This window comes from Vollenhovia emeryi, unplaced genomic scaffold, assembly GCF_000949405.1.
Source record: "Vollenhovia emeryi isolate VEMERY1.0 unplaced genomic scaffold, V.emery_V1.0 DF939304.1, whole genome shotgun sequence".
In the NCBI taxonomy this organism is placed as follows: domain Eukaryota; kingdom Metazoa; phylum Arthropoda; class Insecta; order Hymenoptera; family Formicidae; genus Vollenhovia; species Vollenhovia emeryi.
In genome coordinates, this window is record NW_011967062.1 from 274113 (window position 1) to 293990 (window position 19878).

General features: G+C 41.0%; 1 protein-coding gene across 2 annotated transcripts in view; it reads left to right on the forward strand.

The window, feature by feature from the left end:
- Positions 1–17671, forward strand: part of LOC105558932 (patched domain-containing protein 3-like) — a 37530-nt gene extending 19859 nt beyond the window's left edge. For both annotated transcript variants that reach the window (XM_012006881.1, XM_012006880.1), the window contains exons 2-9: positions 3923–4196; positions 5230–5440; positions 5570–5755; positions 6571–6914; positions 8636–8836; positions 9021–9152; positions 10017–10330; positions 13132–17671. In XM_012006881.1, the coding sequence (XP_011862271.1) occupies positions 3923–4196; positions 5230–5440; positions 5570–5755; positions 6571–6914; positions 8636–8836; positions 9021–9152; positions 10017–10330; positions 13132–14703 (3234 nt within the window). In that variant the 3' untranslated portion in view covers positions 14704–17671. The remainder of the gene's footprint in view (positions 1–3922; positions 4197–5229; positions 5441–5569; positions 5756–6570; positions 6915–8635; positions 8837–9020; positions 9153–10016; positions 10331–13131) is intronic.
- The last annotated feature ends 2207 nt before the right edge of the window (positions 17672–19878 follow it).

The window sequence follows — 19878 nt, forward strand, 5'->3', positions numbered from 1 at the left end:
CTTCTTTCGTCATCGAGAAGATCGACGTTGAACGCGTGAATACATCGGAGGGTCCTTTTCCTACCTTGCGCGGGGTCAGCGCCGTCGCCAACCCGCGAACCCACCTGAGACGGCAGAAGCAATTGTTACGCGATGTTATTTAATCGCGTCTAAACAAGCAGCAACGACAGTGTGTGCGGCAGGTCGGGATTACCCAATGGTAGCCTCGACGTGACTTTCTCCGCGCGAAACACCTGTGCACCGGTGGCACTGGCCTCTGAACTTCTGCGATTCCCTTTTTTTTTCTCCCCCCCATAGTTCCCCTCGGCTGATGTATGCAACGGAAAATCCACAGTCGGGATCGAGCGGTTTTAGAAAGTCGCTCCCCTGCGCAAGCGAATCTGTACCCGCGGCCAATGTCGTTTCGTGTCGCGAGACCACGGTCCAGACCGGTACCGAGATCTCCCGGCGAGATTTACGGTGCTCCTTATTTCGCCGGGGATCGATTTACGCGGAAATTTACGAAGAGGCCTGCGACATCTCGAGGCGACAATTTTGCGAAAGAGCCTCGACCTCCTGATTCCTTTGAATTCGACGAGTTCGGGATTTTAGTCGCGTATGCTTTCTATCTGGAACGTTTAGTCGATCCAACTGGCAGAAAGTTTATTCGGGAAATTTTACATTTACTATACGTTTCGACCATCCGGATTGTGGTCCTTATCAAGTGGTTAGTACTCTGGGGGAAAAAAAAGACAGTTATAACCCATTTTGGGTCCCATCATTACACTGAGAAAAATGTCCGATTAAATATAATCGGATAATCCAATTACATAATAACAAATGGATATATATATCCGATTAAATTGTATATCCGATGAAAAATGTGATCGGTTTTTCAATCAAGTTTCATCGGCAACTGCATTTCATCGGATAAATTTCATCGGATGTATTCGTAATTTAATCGGAAAACGTAATCGGAAAAATTAACCATCGGAAACGCTGTTTAATTGGTTTATCCGATAAAAATTTTTCTCAGTGTAGTAATCGAATGATTTGGATTGTTCGTAACTCCACTCTGGGAAAAATTTTGACCGTTTATTTTATGTAGTTAGGCAACTTAACATTTCGGTTAGTGCCACTTACGTGAAAATGATGTTTGCGTTACTGAATATCGACAGAACTAATTGAGAGAATCGATTAGTATTACTTGAAAATCTTGAATATAGATAGAACAGCTAATTGTGATTTTTAGTTACGCGCGGTATAAAATTCTTAAAAGATTAAAGTTACAAACAATCCAAATAATTCGATTACTAATTGTGGGCCCCAAAATGGGTTGTAACTGACTTTTTTTTCCTCAGAGTAATATGGTTACATATGGCATTCAAAACTTAGGAGAAACAAAAGCAGTAAATGCTTTACATACACTGCTACATGCTTTAATGGACATTGATTGATTTCGATAGCCGATCCGAGAGGAGACACTTTGATCAACGTATTAGACACGTCAGGATCTGACGTTACAATTGGACACTTGGAGACGAGTGTCCGCCTTCGCGAGAAATATCCTAATCTTTTTTTCAGCCCGCACACGGCCGATTGACGTACAATAATGATTAAACTCCGCGAGTTAGCATATCTTTCTATGCGCGAAATGAATTAAAAACCATCTCGGATACTCAAGGTGAGAAGGCGAACGTGCGTGAAAATCTGACGAAGGTGATTCATTCTCCTTCGGTCGTGTCATGTAATCCCTTATGAGGGCATCATCGTCCCGTGAAAAGAGGCTTTGTGTCGGAAACAAAAGATGTGGGATTCTCGTTTCGATCGAAGGGCTTTCGATTAAAAACCATCCAAGCATACTCCTTCATTAACCAGGGAGAGTCGAATCCTTTCTATGAATTAATTTGGATGTCTCGACGATAGCACAGCCGGCGGAAAAGAGTGTTTATATTATTATGGCCGTCTCAATTCGATTGTATACAATTTCGCGAACAGCTCGGAGCAATTTCATTAAAACCGTTTCTATTTTGTCATTACCTAGGAACACGAGACCAGTCCGGGACCTTATTGAATTACTAATGGAACACGGTGTTATGAATAGCAACGAGTTTAAACTAAAATCGATTAAGGATCGGTTACGCCGCGACATTGATCGGCTAAACTTGTTTAAGACTTGACCGGTAGATTGAAAATCTGTGTTAGATTAGCTTGAGACCGCGTAGTTTTCGTTTCTCTATTTATATACGACGATTGAGATATATTGCAACTTTTATTGTTAATGTCCGATCGTATCAAACGGAAACAAACACGTGTTTGAAAGGACGTAGAGGAGAAGTACGAGATGGGGGAGAGAAGACAGAAACGTTTACAAGCCGAGCAATAAGGGATCAAAGCATGTCGGCATTGCTGATTTCGTGAATGATCCGCTCCTATAAAGCGCAGTCAATCTCGTCAAGCACGCCGAACACGTAATTCTGAACAATGTGGGTCAAGTCTGTCGACACTTTTCTACATGATTTCAATGACAATCATCCTAAATGCTTCCCTCGCACGCATCCTCCAATGCCTCAATCGCTTGTAACCCGGGACTGAAATTGGCATTTCAATTCGGGACCGGCCGCGCATAAGTTTAGCCTCTGCTATTCCAGAATCCCTTGAATATGTCGGGAGGGAAGTAACGATAGAGAACTCTGCGAAATCCCCCTATGTGACGGTCCTTGATGCCTTCTATTTTCGACCACGTGTCCTTAAATTGTGTCACTCGATACAAGGCTCTCCGACAGATTGCACTTTCGCAAATTTATTGACTTATTTCGGCGAAATCTCATTTCCGCAAAACCACGTGCCGTTAGAAGTTAAACCGTACCTTTTTGTGACGTGGATGACAAGTTTGTCCGCGCGTTCTAGCTCCGAAGTGCGTTGAATAAGCGGACAGCGCGATCATTATCGGGCGCGCTCGCCGCTTTTAAGCGAACAATAAATTTCTGTAACAACAACGAGAGGAGGAGACAAAAAGAAACACGTTACGACGCATTTTTCGCGTTGCGCGTGCAACGAACCGTACAGCTGAGATTCAATCTTGTACACGGCAATTCACCCAAGCAACTTACTTTGCATTTACCGCAGTATATGCGCGCAATGTGTTGTAAATGCAAAACACTAATTGGACAGCTCGGAACGTTTCTTGCGCCCATATAAAGCGTGCTTTCTACAGTTTCCATACAATAAGCGATTTATTGATTGCGAATCGTCCGGGGAATCGTTTGCAGGAAGCGACCATGGCTTGTTCGGTTCTCGCTTTCAACGAGATGAAAACCGACGTAGATTTTTACACACGTCCTTTTCCCTGGTAGCACAGTGCATTGGCTAAACATTGGACCAATGCTGCATGGTTATATTAGAAATGCATTGGCCGATATTGTTCAACGTAAAGCCAGTAAATGTAAATATTGCACGATAATAATTATATTATATTAGATTTAGATTGGAAGTGCACGGCCAATATTTAACAATGTAATAAGAATATTGCTCTAATATTGATACAATATTAAACCAATATTGCTAAATAGACATTTTGGCTAAATAAGAGAAGGCGTCGATCTTACAATATTGGGTCAATATTGGGAACTCTGGATTTACATTATTTCCCAATATTGCGCCAATGTATTACGCCACCAGGGTTGTTTCGCGAACTCTTGAGAAAGAAGATTCCCGAAGATCGAACGGTACACAACTCAGTGACCGTAAACACTTTTACTGTTAACAATTATCTTCTTTCCGATTTTTAATCCAACTAATAATCATAACCTGAGCCTCGAGAGTTCCTTCGTAGATGCTCGATGTTACAATTTGCTTTTCATTAACTCGATACTCTCGGCACTCCGTGTACATGTTAGATGGAATAATGATTAACCTGTTTATTGTGTACTTTCGCTTTCAGATGTGGCACTTGACGTGCGTCGACGACTTTTTGAATCGCGCGTTTTACAAGGTTGGCCTCGTTGTCGGTCGACACCCCGGCTACTTCGTAATCGTGCCGATACTGCTGGCGTGCATATGTTTCACCGGCTACCAGAGGATACACTACGAAATCGACCCGGAATACCTCTTCTCGCCCGTCAACGGCCCCGGCAAGAACGAGCGGGCGATAGTCGAGCAGTACTTCAAAGTCAATTACAGCCACCAATTCAATGTCGGCCGTATCACACGACCAGGTGAGAGTCTCGTCAATCATTCGTCCTGCCGTCCCGGCGATTTCTTCGCCCGCGAGGAATTCCGCGAATCCAACGAGCCTGTAATCCTTCCAATCGAAAGTTGGCGTAGATAATGTATATCTCTCTCCGACGCCTGGCACAAGATATTCTTCTGCAGAGAAACTGTGCGATACCCGTAATCTTTTAATACTCGCTGTTCACCAGTGTCTGCTGTTATCTAAATGAAATTATATAGATGATTATCAAGATAAAATTTTACCGTTATCTTATCTTTATATAGATAATAAAAATAAGTATTATCTATATCTGCATCTTAGGTGAAAGAAAGTGTTATTTTTACTAAATTATCTACGATAACGTACAGATAATTTGGTTTAGGGCGACATAAAAATACTTAACAGTTACACTATTTAAATATGGATGGCGTTGTAGACCATGCATTTATGTGTGTGTCATATAACTTAACCCGAATATATTCTATATCCCCCTTTATAATTTAAATTTTTCTATAATTTTTTTATAACTTTCTCTACTGTGTTTGCATGAAGTTTTAAAAATGTTATCTGAAAATTATCTAGATGAATCATCATATAATTTTACCTTTTATCTAGATATATTCAAAACGAAATCATCTTTATCTTATCTAAGATAAATTCATATTTTTTATCTTATCTTTATCTAGCTAATTTTAAAATCATCTGTGCACAACACTGCTGTTCACTTCTTTTTGTACACTTATTGTTAGAGCAATCACAACTTCCATCGCCAATCTTGAAAAGCGAATCTCAAGTTATTTTTTTAAAATAAGGTTTAACCAATGTTGCAATATACTTGCTTCAACCCACCTGGTTTCCATTATAAAGTATTTTCATAATTGGACTTTTCTCTCTCTCTCTCTCTCCTGCTTACTTTTTACCTTCGCCGCGCTCATAGGAAGGCAATGCAGAAGCGAATCGTGTTTTGCCACACTACCGGAAGAATGGTTCGCCTTATTTCCTGATTAGTGATCGATCGGATCCGTCGCTTGTTGCAGGCCGATTCGGTCACGTAATTGTGATTCCCAAGGATGGCGGGCATAATATGCTGAAGAGCGAGATTTGGCAGGAGCTGCGGGAGCTCGACTGGATAATCAGGAATGTCACGGCGAAGTACGAGGACGAGGAGTTCACCTACGAGCAGATCTGTGCGCGATGGCTCAACCAGTGTTTCAACAACGACATCCTAAACCTGCATCACGTAATCAAGTACGCTCAGTGAAAAAGAGAAAATTAACAAACGATTCCGTGCTCGGGTGCGCGTAGTAGCGGCACGGTGCACTTTGAAAACCAACTGATTGACCCGAGGTTTCAAATCGAGCCTGAAATCCGTTTCAGGGATGTGGAAAGGCGGGAGCTGAACCTGACGTTTCCGGTGATGTTCAACCCGGTCACCTGGGACGCTCATCTGTTTCCGGTCTTCTTCGGCGGAAGCGTCCTCAATGACGATTTCACTATAGAATCGGCGCCTTCGGTGCAGCTTGCCTACTTTATCACCGTCGACAGTCCACGGCAGGATGCGATGTAAGTCTACCGCTCGCAAACTCGCTGATTGAATTGGTCCAGTTATTTCAATCACACACGTAGAGTAACGTCGGCCGTTGTTTATCGACACGGAAGTGCACGGAAGTTTTGCAAAAAATGTGCTCTACACGCGCGAATATCTGCGAAACTTGCGTTAATACCAGCAGTTTTCCATAGAATTCGGTTTTGGGCAAGTGTCTCGGTGTGTCATTGTGTGCCAAGAATTTTTATCTCGATCAAGTAAAACGCACCCGGGGGGATTTTAAGCAATTTATAAACGGCGCTCTGTTTTTCTTCATTTCAGTTTGTATATCTTATTCCGTGCGTTTTACTTTGTTACATCGCGTGGAGCTGCAAAGCATATTTTTAAGAGCTACAAATGAAGCTTTTTCAACGTTAATAATAATCGCTTTGCTCGTAGAAGTAGCGTATCATTAATTCGCCACATGGTCGCTGGTCGGACATCACCAATTGAATCATCTATTGCTATCAGCGGCGTCCGTGCAAATAATAAGTGTCTGATTCATCCGTGACCATATTATATTCATTGCCCATTGTTACTGCGAAAGATGGTAAAGTATATAGCGATGGCTCGAGCCATATTTGTTTCGGATGTATTTTAATCGTGAATCAAATTATTTTGCCCACGTATCCAGGAAACTGAACTTTACGGAAGAAAGAAACATCGATAAAGTCTACGCGTCTTGCGCGTCTGTCGAAATTTTCTAACGATATCTAACGTTTCGCACAGGCCTCGGTATATTCTTCAGTACTCCTCGGTAATAATTTCATCTGTTTTCGATTTGCCGAATCAGCGGCGCCGCTTGGGAGGAGGCTTTTCTGGATGCCGTCGGCAAAGCCGAGGACGGAGGTGCGTTTAAGCACATCAGCACCGCGAGATTCGCCTCGAGGACCCTCGAGCTGGAGCTGGAGGCCAACACGAAGACGGTCGTGCCGTATTTCACCAGCACGTTCATCATAATGGGCCTGTTCTCGGTCGTGACGTGCATGATGACCGACTGGGTGCGCAGCAAACCTTGGCTCGGCCTCCTGGGGAACATCTCGGCCGCCATGGCGACGGTCGCCGCTTTCGGACTGTGCATCTACCTGGGGATCGACTTTATCGGCCTCAATCTCGCCGCGCCGTTCCTCATGATAGGTGAGCTGCGAGGCTGTTACGATATCTCTATATTACGAGAATAATTACAAGCTCATCTTTCAATATAAAATAAGTATCGTGAATGCGCAAGGTCTTGCACTTTAATACAGAGGCATCGATTGTGATGTATCTTACAAATCTGGTGTAGAATTTTTTTCAATTGTTAAGAAAAAGACATTTTGATTAGGAAATGTCTTTGTTTGATCAAAATAAGATTATTCCGGATTATTTTTAAATAATCTTGAGATACTTTATATACGTAAGTCACTCGTCGTCGCTATCGTTTGCCACGTAAACCTTCATTATCAATTCCCTCGGGGATTTGTCACAATCGGTATTTAAATTGATACTTTGTACATATTTAAGTTGAGCAACGAAAATAACGACCTGAGCTTCGCCTGTTTTTTGCAACGCGATGCCGTAATCTCCTGCCGCGTCTGTAGAAACACGTGTTCTCGACGATAAACATGTTAGCTCGCACCGTCTGGTGCATACGAGCGAAATAAACGGACTATGATTTATGTGAAAAGCGGAAGTCGCCTTTTCCCTTTCGACGTCGCGCTCGCCTGCGTCCGACGCCGAGCAAAGTCAGTCTTTACCTATAATAACAGCGTCATTCGAGCCAAACGACCGATCGCAATTCGCAAAATGACCGTTATTCAGTCGAATTTCATCCGAAAATACGTAGTGCTAATAAGAATTGGCAGTTCCTTGCGTTATCCGACTTAATTTCACTAATTAAATCGAGCAAAAGAGAGCGGAATTTGTGACTTGACTTTCCGAAAGTAGATTGATTTACTTTTCTCTCTCCGTGATAAAATTTTAGAATTTTACTAGGCCAGTCGATCGTTGAGATTTAAAAATAACAATGAATAATAATAAATTACAATATATTCGTAATTTCATTGTAAACAGTTTCAAATAGAATTAAATTCAATATCCGCGAGAAGTAACGTCATATATAATAACGTTTTCATTACTCGCGAACAATTGCATATTGTTTTAATGAAGATTCCAATGCGAGATGCAGATGTCCCGCGGTCTCGATTTATTGCGAAAAACACATTTCCTATTACCATTCACGCTCTCTGAGAGATTGCACGTGACACTTGAAGACAGACGTGACAAATGACCGAAGAAACGGCGGTGATAAATTTTCAAAGAATAATTGAGCGCACTTAGAAAACGCACCGATTGCTTCAAACAATATCATTTTCTGGGAAAACCTATCGACGATCAACGATAATTTCCATCCCGAGTGTAAATGAAAAACAGTTTGAACTTTCTTGGAATTGGACAATGACGGAAAAGAATTCGTGCGATAAAGAAATTTGTGCAAGTGAAGAAAAGGAGAAGGAAACTACTAGAGGGAAGTCTTCTGTATTATGAAATAGAATTCTAATATAAGAATACAGGTTTTCAACGTCCAAATTCAATCACAAATCTTTTTTCGCAACGATTACACGATCTCACAATCAATTTTCTGCTAAACAGATTTCACTTCAAGAGCAATAAATTCACGGCGAAGCCAATAGATGATGCTTGTTAATTTAACAGAGACCCCGCTATCTCATATTAGGAACTTGTCTCATAACAGAGAATCTTTCTCTATTAATAAATTTAGAATTTCTTTCTTTCAACATAACTCATGTACGTACGGTTTTACGTCACCGTGCAAGAATGTGCAATTATCAAGTATAAATCGTGTGTTTCGATTGTAGGAATAGGAATCGACGATACTTTCGTCATGTTAGCGGCCTGGAGGAGAACGAGTATCTCCAAACCAGTACCGGAAAGGATGGCGGCGACACTGAGCGAGGCTGCCGTTTCCATCACCATCACGTCACTCACGGACATGATATCCTTCTTCATCGGCATCTTGTCGCCGTTCCCATCGGTCCAAATTTTCTGCATTTACTCAGGTATCGAAACGTCCGAATAAATCAAATTATATACAAGCAAAATATTCAAAACCTCTCACGTTCTTATTACACGAACGTAATAAAAAAAAAGAAAAAAGTTTTCGAAAAGTCACTGCGACTTTCTAGTATGCATATTGGACCTGGACTTTTCGATTATTAATATTAAACATGCATCGAATGACAGGTTTCGCAGTGGTCTTCACTTTCCTGTTCCACATAACGTTCTTCAGCGGATGCGTCGCGATCAGCGGTTACTGCGAACAAAGAAATTTACACAGCGTTGTCTGCTGCAAAGTAGAACCGCTATCTAAATCCAGTAAGTTTTACAGTTGTTTTGTGTTGTAGGAATATTGTAATTTTTTTTATCTCGTCTCTCGATCTTCTTATAAAACCGATTTACGGTACAATGGTAATTCTCGACAATTTATGATACGCGGAAAAAATTAATTGGCTAGCGCAGCATATTTTATGCTATCGTAACAAGTTTGGTCAGATATTATATGGGCAGCAATATGCGATTCGTGTTAAGAATACTAGTTTTATTGAAAAGAATTTTACTAAATTGGCAAGTTATTTAGCGACGAGAACAAAATGACTTCTGTCGTGCCAAGTACATTTTGTTGTAACGTTAAGTAATTTGAGAAATTAGTTACAACAGCGAAATTCTAAGTTGAATATGGAATAGCAGTCGTGGTTTTTCTGTAAAAGCAAAATTATTCTTTTTCCGCGTACTAGCTTCGATTAATTACCCACGAATTGCTGATTCCTTGTAAATTTATAAGGAATTACATCGTTGTTTTCTCTCGCGTACAAGTCGCTCGTTGTTATTCAGGATACCACCGTTCGAAATCTCGTTACGTCTACGTGACTTATCGATGTTACGTCAATGGACAGACACACGTTACGTTCGTAAACCGCTAATTCGTTAGATCATACGGTATTATGTAAAGAAAAGAGAGTGTGCTTTCTCCATATTCTATTTTTCCAAACATTGTTACGACTGCGAAATGCCGAAAAAGAAAAGATTGATGCCTGCTTCCGTATCATTTAAGCACGGGCGATTATAACATCGTGCAATAAAGTAACTTGAAACTGAAGCGAAGAATTACGACGACAAGCCACGTCTCTTTCGTTACGTTTAACAGAATTGTCACCGTAAACGACGTGTCACGTATTTCAGCTCATCGATCGTGGCTGTACAGAGCGATGTGCTCCGGCGGAATCGATCCCGACGACCCTCACAATCCGATCGACAATCCCGAGCACGGATGCATGACTTGGTTCCGCGATTACCTGGCGGCCGCGCTAAATTATCGCCCCGTGAAAGCGTTTATCATCATCGTTTTCGTGTTCTACCTTCTCGGCGCGCTCTACGGACTTACGACCCTTCAGGAGGGCCTGGATCGACGCAAGCTTTCCAAGGAAGACTCTTACTCGATCGCCTTTTACGACCGCGAGGACTATTACTTCAGAGAGTACCCTTACAGGATACAGGTAGGCACTTCCATATCTAGATTCGAAAGTTACGAGGCGATGTAATCGGAATATGAGTTTTCCAATTTTTTACTACGTATGCAATCCTTTTTTAAATCTTTTAACACATTTTCGTTTTCTTACTCTGACGCATTGTGTCTGATTATCCGAAAAATCGCGAAAGTATCGAGAAAGAGTGGCGACACGCGACACGCAAGGTCTCAATTTCCAATCCGACATCTCGATCGTGTTGGTCAACAGGACTTTTTGTCAACACACCTTATTGATTATGCAAAATGATGAGTTTCTATTACCGCGATGATCCCTACGTCTCCACCTTCTTGTTTCTTGACGCCTCGAAAGCCACGTCGGTCAATATTTAGAGAGTTTCCGGTTTCCGTGCCTGCGAACTTGCCGGGGGAATGTTTCCTCATAAGCGGCGCAAGGAAAAAGAAACACGTTCGGAAGAACGGAGTGCGTTACGCTTGGGACTGCCACGCATAATCCGGTACGCGCAATTATGTCACGTGCTCCCCTCGACACGACGCGATATCGTGCAAACAACTTTCTCCGGCTGGCTAGCGTGAACCTCAAGAAAAGCAATGTCCGTTACATCACGCTTCTTCGAAACCGATCGACGAGAAAGACCCAACTAAATCGGAGAGATCCTCGCGTAAATCCCCACTTTGTCTACCGAATCACGTGACGCCAAATAATTTCGCGCCGATTGTTCAGACACATCCGGGAGAATCTCTTTCCGTTTTCTTCCCGACGATTCGACGTTTTTCCCTGACACAAAATGATAACGGAAACCGGAAGATATTTTACTGCTGCGATAATTAAATAGTTCCGGGATTTATTATTTACGTTCAAAATGATATTGAATATAGGTGTATCTTTGTCATTATTTTATCGAATGCAAAGTATTCGTTGACTCATTCATTGCCTTTGCTTAATTTTTGCAAATTAATTAAATAATGTCAATATCTAGTTTAAATTCATTTTCAACAATTTTACGAGGAACAATTTTATAAACAAATTTGAGTAGCTTTTTGTCGCCAGTGGTAATTGATCGAGGGGCAATTTTAAAAAACTGACCAAGCTGGCATGCACAAGATAAAATTGTTCGAGGGGGAATTTAAAAAAATCGACCACGTCGAAACGTTGTGACTAAAATAAAGATCATCATTTTGGCCAGTTTGGTCGATTCTTTTTTAAATTCCCCCTCGAACAATTTTATCTTGTACATGCTATATCATGTATATTATATACGTGTTTATGTTCTGATTCTCCCAATTTCTCTTTATATTACCCACACAATAAGAACTGTCACAGGGGTATCTGGGAGATGTTTAAATATTACAATATCTGATGCAAGAAACATCGCTTGGATGTCAGAGAATACTTTCCAGATTCTAAAAAGTCATGATTATTTCATCTGAGATATGATATCTGATTTTATATCAAATATTAGATATTTATATTTTAGCGAAATCGAATTTTACATATTACAGAATAGGCAATGTGGTAAATAAAATAAATTTTTTCTTTAGCAGTTTCGGCATAAATTATTAAAGAACACGGCCTCCATAAATCAGTCTACTTTTTATACTATAATTATGGTAAACTCATATTATTTGTTAAATTTGTTATCGTTATACTATTTCTTTTCTGTCTAAATAAGTTTCAAAAACTTGTTTCGAGGAAAAGTTAAATATTCATTTAGAAATAAAACAAATAATAAAAATATAAACAATAATTTGTTAAAAGAGATATGAGAAATGTGATATCCCTAAAATATTCAAGATATGTCATCCACGAGATATCTCAAATACGACCGATGAAATGATATATGATTTAAGTCCCAGATATAGTCTGCTGTGTGGGTATAAATAGAATTCCATCCTGAGTTCTGACACGAATCTTCTCTATCTCATCGTTCGTCCTGAACTCGTATATATTTTTAAGAAGCTTGGTGACATTTGTAGAAAATGAATTGTAACAGGTGCATCAGTTTGCCGTGAAAAAATTTCTTGCAGCCTCTGAGACTGTTTCAATTAGATAATTGAACATTTCATAATGCGGCGCTCGTAGGCGATTTCAATGCGTCTTAAGCGCGCTTCTTTGCGCGGCGTTGAGATCTCTCTCTCCGATGAAATAAAATTGTGCACACGGCGCGAGAGATACGAGTATAGTCGTAGACTAAGAATTTCTCTGAGACCTTTCCTCCCCCTCTCGTCGCGTCAGTCCGATACATTGTAGTGAAAGTACGTTTCTCGAAGATGGTCTCGCGCTATCGCGTTTCCTCGCGATATTAATAACGTCCCGACGTCACGAGCCGTCAAGTTCCGATGACTGTGCGGAAACGTCATTCGCCGCGAAACTACTGTCACGGTGAACTCTTAATAACGACACACGGCGTAATTGGATCCGCTCGCGAAACGTTCATGTCGAAATGTACGTGCGTCGACGTGTCGAGATCGGACAAATTGCATAATCGTGACAAAACGTGACGTTGTGGCTTTGCGCGGCGCGAGAGGAAGCCGGACCACGACGCTTTCTCGAAATTACTTTCACGGCGATACCGCAGGAATTCCCGAAAAGGTGCCTGACCAACGTGTACATTCTCCGCGACGTTTACTGTTACGTTTGCGACTGAATGGCGGAAAGGGAAAGGAGTAAAGAAAAACAAATAAGACAGATGATTATAAGAATTCTGGAGCGTGCAAAGTAATTGATACGTTCGTTACGATTTTCAGCTTGATTAAAAAAAATATCCCTGTTAAAAACACATTTTAATTGTACTCCCGTTGTTTTTCTAGGTGGTGGTATCAGGCGAATACAACTACAGCGATCCGGTGATCCAGCAGCAGATGGAGAACCTGACGAGGAGCCTCGAAGCGAGTAAGTACATCAGCGCGCCGATCTACACCGAGAGCTGGCTCCGCAGCTTTGTCAGCTACGTGACGCGCAACGACGAGTTGAACGTGAGCATCACGGACGAGCATAGCTTCGTCAAGAGCCTGAAGGAGCTCTGGCTCTACCCGAACAGCGCCTTCTCCCTGGACGTCAAGTTCGACAGCACGGGCGAGAAAATCGTGGCGAGTCGTTTCCTGATACAAGCGGTGAACGTGAGCGGCACCAATCAGGAGAAGGACATGGTGAAGGAGCTGCGCGGGATATGCGCGGCGTCGCCGCTGAATGCGAGCGTCTTCCACCCGTACTTCGTGTTCTTCGACCAGTTCGAGCTGGTGAGGCCGACCAGCATTCAGTGCATGATATTCGGCGCGCTTGTGATGATGCTCATCAGCTTCATCTTCATCCCGAATATCTTCTGCTGCCTGTGGGTCGCCTTCTGCATCGTGTCGATCGAGCTGGGAGTGGCCGGTTACATGGCGCTGTGGGACGTCAATCTCGACAGCATCTCCATGATCAATCTGATCATGTGCATCGGCTTCAGCGTTGATTTCACCGCGCACATCTGCTACGCCTACATGAGATCGAAGCGGCCGCGGCCGGAGGATCGGGTGAAAGAGAGCTTGTACAGCCTGGGTCTGCCGATCGTTCAGGGTGCCGCCTCGACGATACTCGGTCTCATGGCCCTCTTGTTGGCCGGCACCTACATCTTCCTGGTATTTTTCAAAATGGTCTTCCTGGTAATCTTCATCGGCGCCATGCACGGTATGTTCCTGCTGCCGGTGTTGCTGTCCCTCTTCGGGCCTGGCGCCTGCAGCGGCGGCGATAGCGAGCCCGGCGAGGCGGAGAACACGAAGAACAGCACGCAGGAGAAGGAGCTGCAGGCGAGCAAGCTGCAACTGCAGTTACAGCAGCAGCAGCAGCAACAGCAGCAGCAGCAGCAACAACAACAGAAGCAACAGTCGCCTTATGTTATCTCGCTGCCTCATCTAGTCTATTACGGTCCGGGCGACATCAAGCCGCTTCAGGACAATCTCGCGACGAGCATGGCGGCGTTTGAGGAGAGGGACCCAGGCTTGGGTACCAGCGAGGACAGCAACTCGACCGAGAGCGGCTCCTCGCAGAGCCGAAGGCGCCAGTGCAAGCAGCCGCCTCAGGAGCAGCAGGACCAGCAGCCGAATCAGACCCGCCACGACATGTGGAGGAGATCCATCGGCGTCCTGTTCGGCCTGTCGCAGTTCCAGTCCGCGCTCGGCGAGCCCCAGCACCCGGCGCCGGACTATCCCGGCGCCGTGGCGCAACCGCGGCCATCGAGCGAGGACAACGGTACGCGAACGGCCAATGTACCTTGCCTAGAGCCTTATGTCGCGTATCGCCACTCGACTCCGTTACCGTGCGATTACAGACGCAGCAGATCCTACCACAATCTGCAGTATCCTGCGTCGACGCGGCATTTGACGGATCCCCGGTATCCTTAGAGTCGCGAGGGAAAAGTGTGAAAGACAGATATTATCTACGCGATAAGCAATGCGGGAGATCCCCCGATCGAATTCAGTCCCCTGAAGCAGGACTGCAGTAACCGTCGATTTTGGAAAGGAGGAACTGTTACATTTAAGCCCTCTCTCAAGATTAAGGAGAGGAAAGATCGACACCGAATTTGCAGACAAGTACGACGTTCAAAAGTAGTGCATCAATTATGCCTATCCGCTCTACTTTTAACTCTATCGGAGCCTCAAATAAGATCGTGTCTCTTCGGAGAGAATATCTTTACCGAAAATACCGAGCTAAATTTGAATTGTATCTACACGCAGAAACGTCTCTCTCGTGTATAATTTAATATTAATTTCTCCCAATAATATTCTCTGTTCGTGTTCTACGTGTGGCCAGTACATTTAATACACGTTCGTTAAGCATTACGAGCGTATAATCAATATTGGGAGATGTCTGGTATCTGGGGTCCGAGAGGTAACTACAATTGTAGTGGTGTTTAGTCGCACGCCAGCTTCGCGAGGCCATGACAATAACGAGGAGGAAAGAAAAGCAAATAGAAAGGAAACGACGTTTTGTGCAAACAACGGACTAGGACGTCCGAGTTGCAGTCCATTAGTTTCAAGGGGCTGAATTTCAAGAGGATTTTACTCTCTCGAACCATAGGGCAGTAGGAAGTGACGCCCGAGTACACTCGGACTCGTGTGACAAAATTTTCTTTCTCTATCTCGTTTCTCAAACTAAATTTTTATCTGCTACATTTTTCAACTTTATATGCCCGAGCTTTGTCTCTTCTCAAATTATATTACACAATTACATTGCATAAACAGGCATGGGGAAAAAGTAAATAATACTAAAAAAATAGTTAAAAAATATAAATAATAATCATTAACATATGGTTTATGTATTGAGTACAAAAATGAAGTACGAAGTGAAAAACGTTCAACGTACGAATAACTATATAATATTAACTATATATGTCTTCGTTTTTACAACCAATGCTGCCAAAAATATTAATATTGTACGAAGCTGGATCTGAGAGATTCCGGGCGTCGCTGAATGAGGATTAATAATGTGATTTTGAAGACTTTTTGTATAGCAGTGTTTATGACGGAATAGTGGTGGAAAAACAACGTTGAAATGTGTGTCGCTATGTTTGATACGAGGTATTTTACGGTATCGAAGCTTGAACATTATTTGAGAAACGAGCTGTCGTATATCCTAGAAGATCAGTTGCAAGTATGTTTTAGCGACCCCGCATTCCTTTGAAAAAACATATGAGGAGTGTCGATATTTCGTTATAACTTAGAAAGAGCAGATCTATCAATTGTCGAATCTCTAGAGATTTGACGACCATTGAATTTCTGCTTCTTCGAAGGGCCGTATTGTCATTGTACGCGTTTGGCAACCATGAGCGGCCATTTCATTCCGTTTCATCTGACATAAACCAGATAAAATGAGATTCTGTACGATCGCGCGCATCTAATCGTCCTAAATGTATGACGAGAATACGGGCCTAGCGTTAAGCTCTAAATTTTTAAGTCACCCTTGATTTTTAGATCCTGGGATCCTCTGCGATAATCTGCCGATCCGTCTTCTCCCTCCGCTGTCATAGATATCACAATTTTACGTTGGCGTATCGCGCCCTTCGCAGCCAAAGGGTTAATCTCGTAGCGCTCGCGTTGTGCAATGTCCTTTGCGCAAAGGGCAATGCGTCAATGCGGGAGGATTAGTGCCGGGACGACGTTGCCGGCATCGGGTTTACGTTAGTTGTTAAGAATAGCTCAAATCGAAAGCGATAATATTATATATATATACATACATACATACATTTATATGTATATAATATACATGCTCAATATCAATCAAAACTAATCCCGCATTATATCAGACGTACTGATCGGTACACGTAGGGAAAAAAGCAAGAAAAGCGTGACCACAAACTAATATTATAACATATTACCACCTGATTATCCAGTAAACGCCAACTAACAATTACATAATGTCAATATTATCATTCCCCACTCAACAATATAAATGTAATAGAACGTATGTTGTACATAACAGTTACATTATTGAGTAAAAAATTATAATATGGACGTTATGTAACTGTTAGTTGGCGGTTCACTAGGTATAATATTTTGTAGTGAATGAAGCACAATTAAATTAAAAAGTATATATTTAGATGCAGGTTAATGTTCAGAAAAGATGAATAAACTAAAAATTGTTTTACTTGTTTTACGTAATGCCTTTAATTTTAACGCAAGAAGCAGCAGACAATATTTGATCCTGTAAAAGCAGAGATATTCCCTCATAGAAATGTAAGCGAAATATAGTTACTGTACATCAGTAATTTTTAATAATTCAATTACTGAACTCTGGTAATTGTTCAGTGCTGTTTTCGTCCCCAGTTGTTATATTTCTGTAAGGGTTAAACTGTCGCTTAAAACAATCTGTCGGAGTTGGACGTACTTTCTTTAACTTCTTAATTGTAAACAGAAAAGAAATTCTGAGAAATTCTGTTTCAAGTTAACATATGTTTTAGCGATATTGCTACCGTTCGCGGCATCAGTTAGATCGTAAAATAAATAGATCAATTCCTAGATTCCATTTACACATATTGAACATTGATTTGCAACTAAAAATACTTTTAGTATAATGTGTGTTTTGCTTCTTTAAATATTAATTGAACAATATCTAGAAGCATTAGTTTTAACAATCTCCTTCTTTATCCCTACGTGGCGGCGTATCAATTGTTCGGTAAGCGTGCCTTAAACAATTCACAGATGTAGCATTTTGTCGTATAGTAAGTCCAAAGTTCAAAATTTGTGGTAAGTGGTTCGAGGGGCGGTTAAAGGGAAGTGTATCATAAGGTGTTCAATTTCAAATCTCCAAAATTTTCTTTGGAAGTTGTTTGTATCTTTTTGTAAAATATCCGATAAAAAGATTATTGACACCAATATTTCGTTTCAAGATTTCCCGACTTTTAATTCTCTCAATAGGACTTTGCAGAAACAATGGAAAAATCGCTCTCCAATCGAGTTTTGTAGCTATTGAAGTACCTTGTGTGTTACGATTGAAACTGTGATCTACAAAGGGATAGCCAAGTAAAGATAGTTAAGCAAGACAGGACGTACGCTTCGCGACTCGAATAATACGTCCGTGCACGAATAAATACGGCTTAATCGTTGTAAGAATTCATTGCATTTCCGTTGCTTCTATATTTTGCAAAGTTGACGATAACACGAATTCTCGTTTCTTTGCACAACTTGGGAATCGCTGTTTGCGTGAATCTATCAGCGCAACTATCGTAGCAATCAATCCGCAATATAATCAAGTAGCTCTAAGCTTCCTGATGTAAGAAACTTTCTCCTTCTTATTAATATTTTGCCACGCGCTTTTGAACGTGTATGCGTTTTACGCGTCGACTTCACTCTTTTCCGACCGTACGAAAAGCTGCGGAGGTATTTGCATAAATTAGAAATTATAGACTTAAAATTCTCGAATTTTTAAGTCTTTTCTATCCCTTTATATATCCAGTATATCTAATCATCGATACTTGACGAGTATCTTAAATATTCAACGATAAATAAATATAAAAATGACATAATTCTGAGATTGCTTATATTTTAATTAGGAGAATAAAACTTCGATGTTTGTAAAGTCAATCTCTGTCTTCGAAATTTCAGAGAAGCTCGGGCAATTTTCCAAAACAAATTTTTTTATCAATTCTTTTTAATACATTTGTTAAATATATTAAAAAATTCTAATAATACATTTATTTTTATAGAATGTTGATCGCATATAATGTAGATTAAATTCAAATGTCTAAAGGATACCGCAAAGATATTATAAATTTAAAAATTAACTTTTAGAGCGTTTCTCAAACGTTTTTTGACTGTGCGGTTTAGATATTTCTATTTTTAGAAATATGTACGATTATTCTTGTTAATAATATACACAGAGAAAAGTCCCCTATTATCAGATAGGATCCTAATATGGGGTAGCTGGGATTTCATTAAATTAATAGGCATCATCAGTTGACTCCACCGTGAATTTATTGTTCTTGGAGCAAAATATGTTTAGTGGAAAATTCATTGCTAGATTGTGTAATCGTTGCGAAAAAAGATTTGTGACTAAAGTTGGGTGTTGAAAACCTGCTATCTCATATTAGAAGGCTTTCCTCTATTAACACAACAGGTATATCCTTGTCGTGTCGCAAATTGTAACATTTGCGGAATCTTCACAAAGAACTCCGAAAAGTTGCGAAAGAACGGTTTATCATACCACGGCAAGACTTAACAAGCAAATACGACAATACTTATCTTAAGGCAACGAATCAATGAACAAAGATATGCGCGGGCGAATATATCTAAAAGAAACAATCTTGCGGTCTATGGTGTACAGATAAAAAATATCTTCCTCATTTTGCGATTTGCCGCATGCGTGTGTTTTCATATTTATGAATGCGAGAGAGAGAGAGTATGTGAGTCGAACAATAATGTAGCTAATGGCCTGTGGCCGTTAGGAGAAAAAGCACAGGAAATATATTCTGGCAACGATCTTTTAAAGTGTGTCAGCGTGTTTCTACTCTTCTTAAACCCTTTAGTCCCCCTTTTGACTATATATAAAAATTTATCATTACACACAGACAACATTATTATTTATATAATATATAATAGGTATATTATTCAACAAGATGAATGATATTCTAGTAACATAGTACATTGGCTAAATGTTGGTCCAATGTTGATTATATTAGAAATGCATTGGCCGATATTGTCCAATGTAAAGCCAATATTGGCCATGAAATAAATGTAAATATTGAATGCTAATTGTATAATGTTAGATTTATATTGGAAATGCATTGGCCCATATTTAACAATGTAATAACAATATTAATCTAATCTTGATGCAATATTACACCAATATTGCTAAATAGACATATTGGCTAAAAAAGAAAAGGGCAATTCTGACAAATTTTGATATCATAAATTCTTGGAAATTTAGATCACTGCCACCTCCTTGTTTAACATGTTCTCCTGATACTGTGTCAGTTTCCGAGATTCCCGATTTTCGCGATTTGAAGTTTGATATTCTCGGAATTCCAATTCTTGGAAATTTTGAAAAATTCTTGGAATTTTAGATAGTGCCACCTCTTTGCT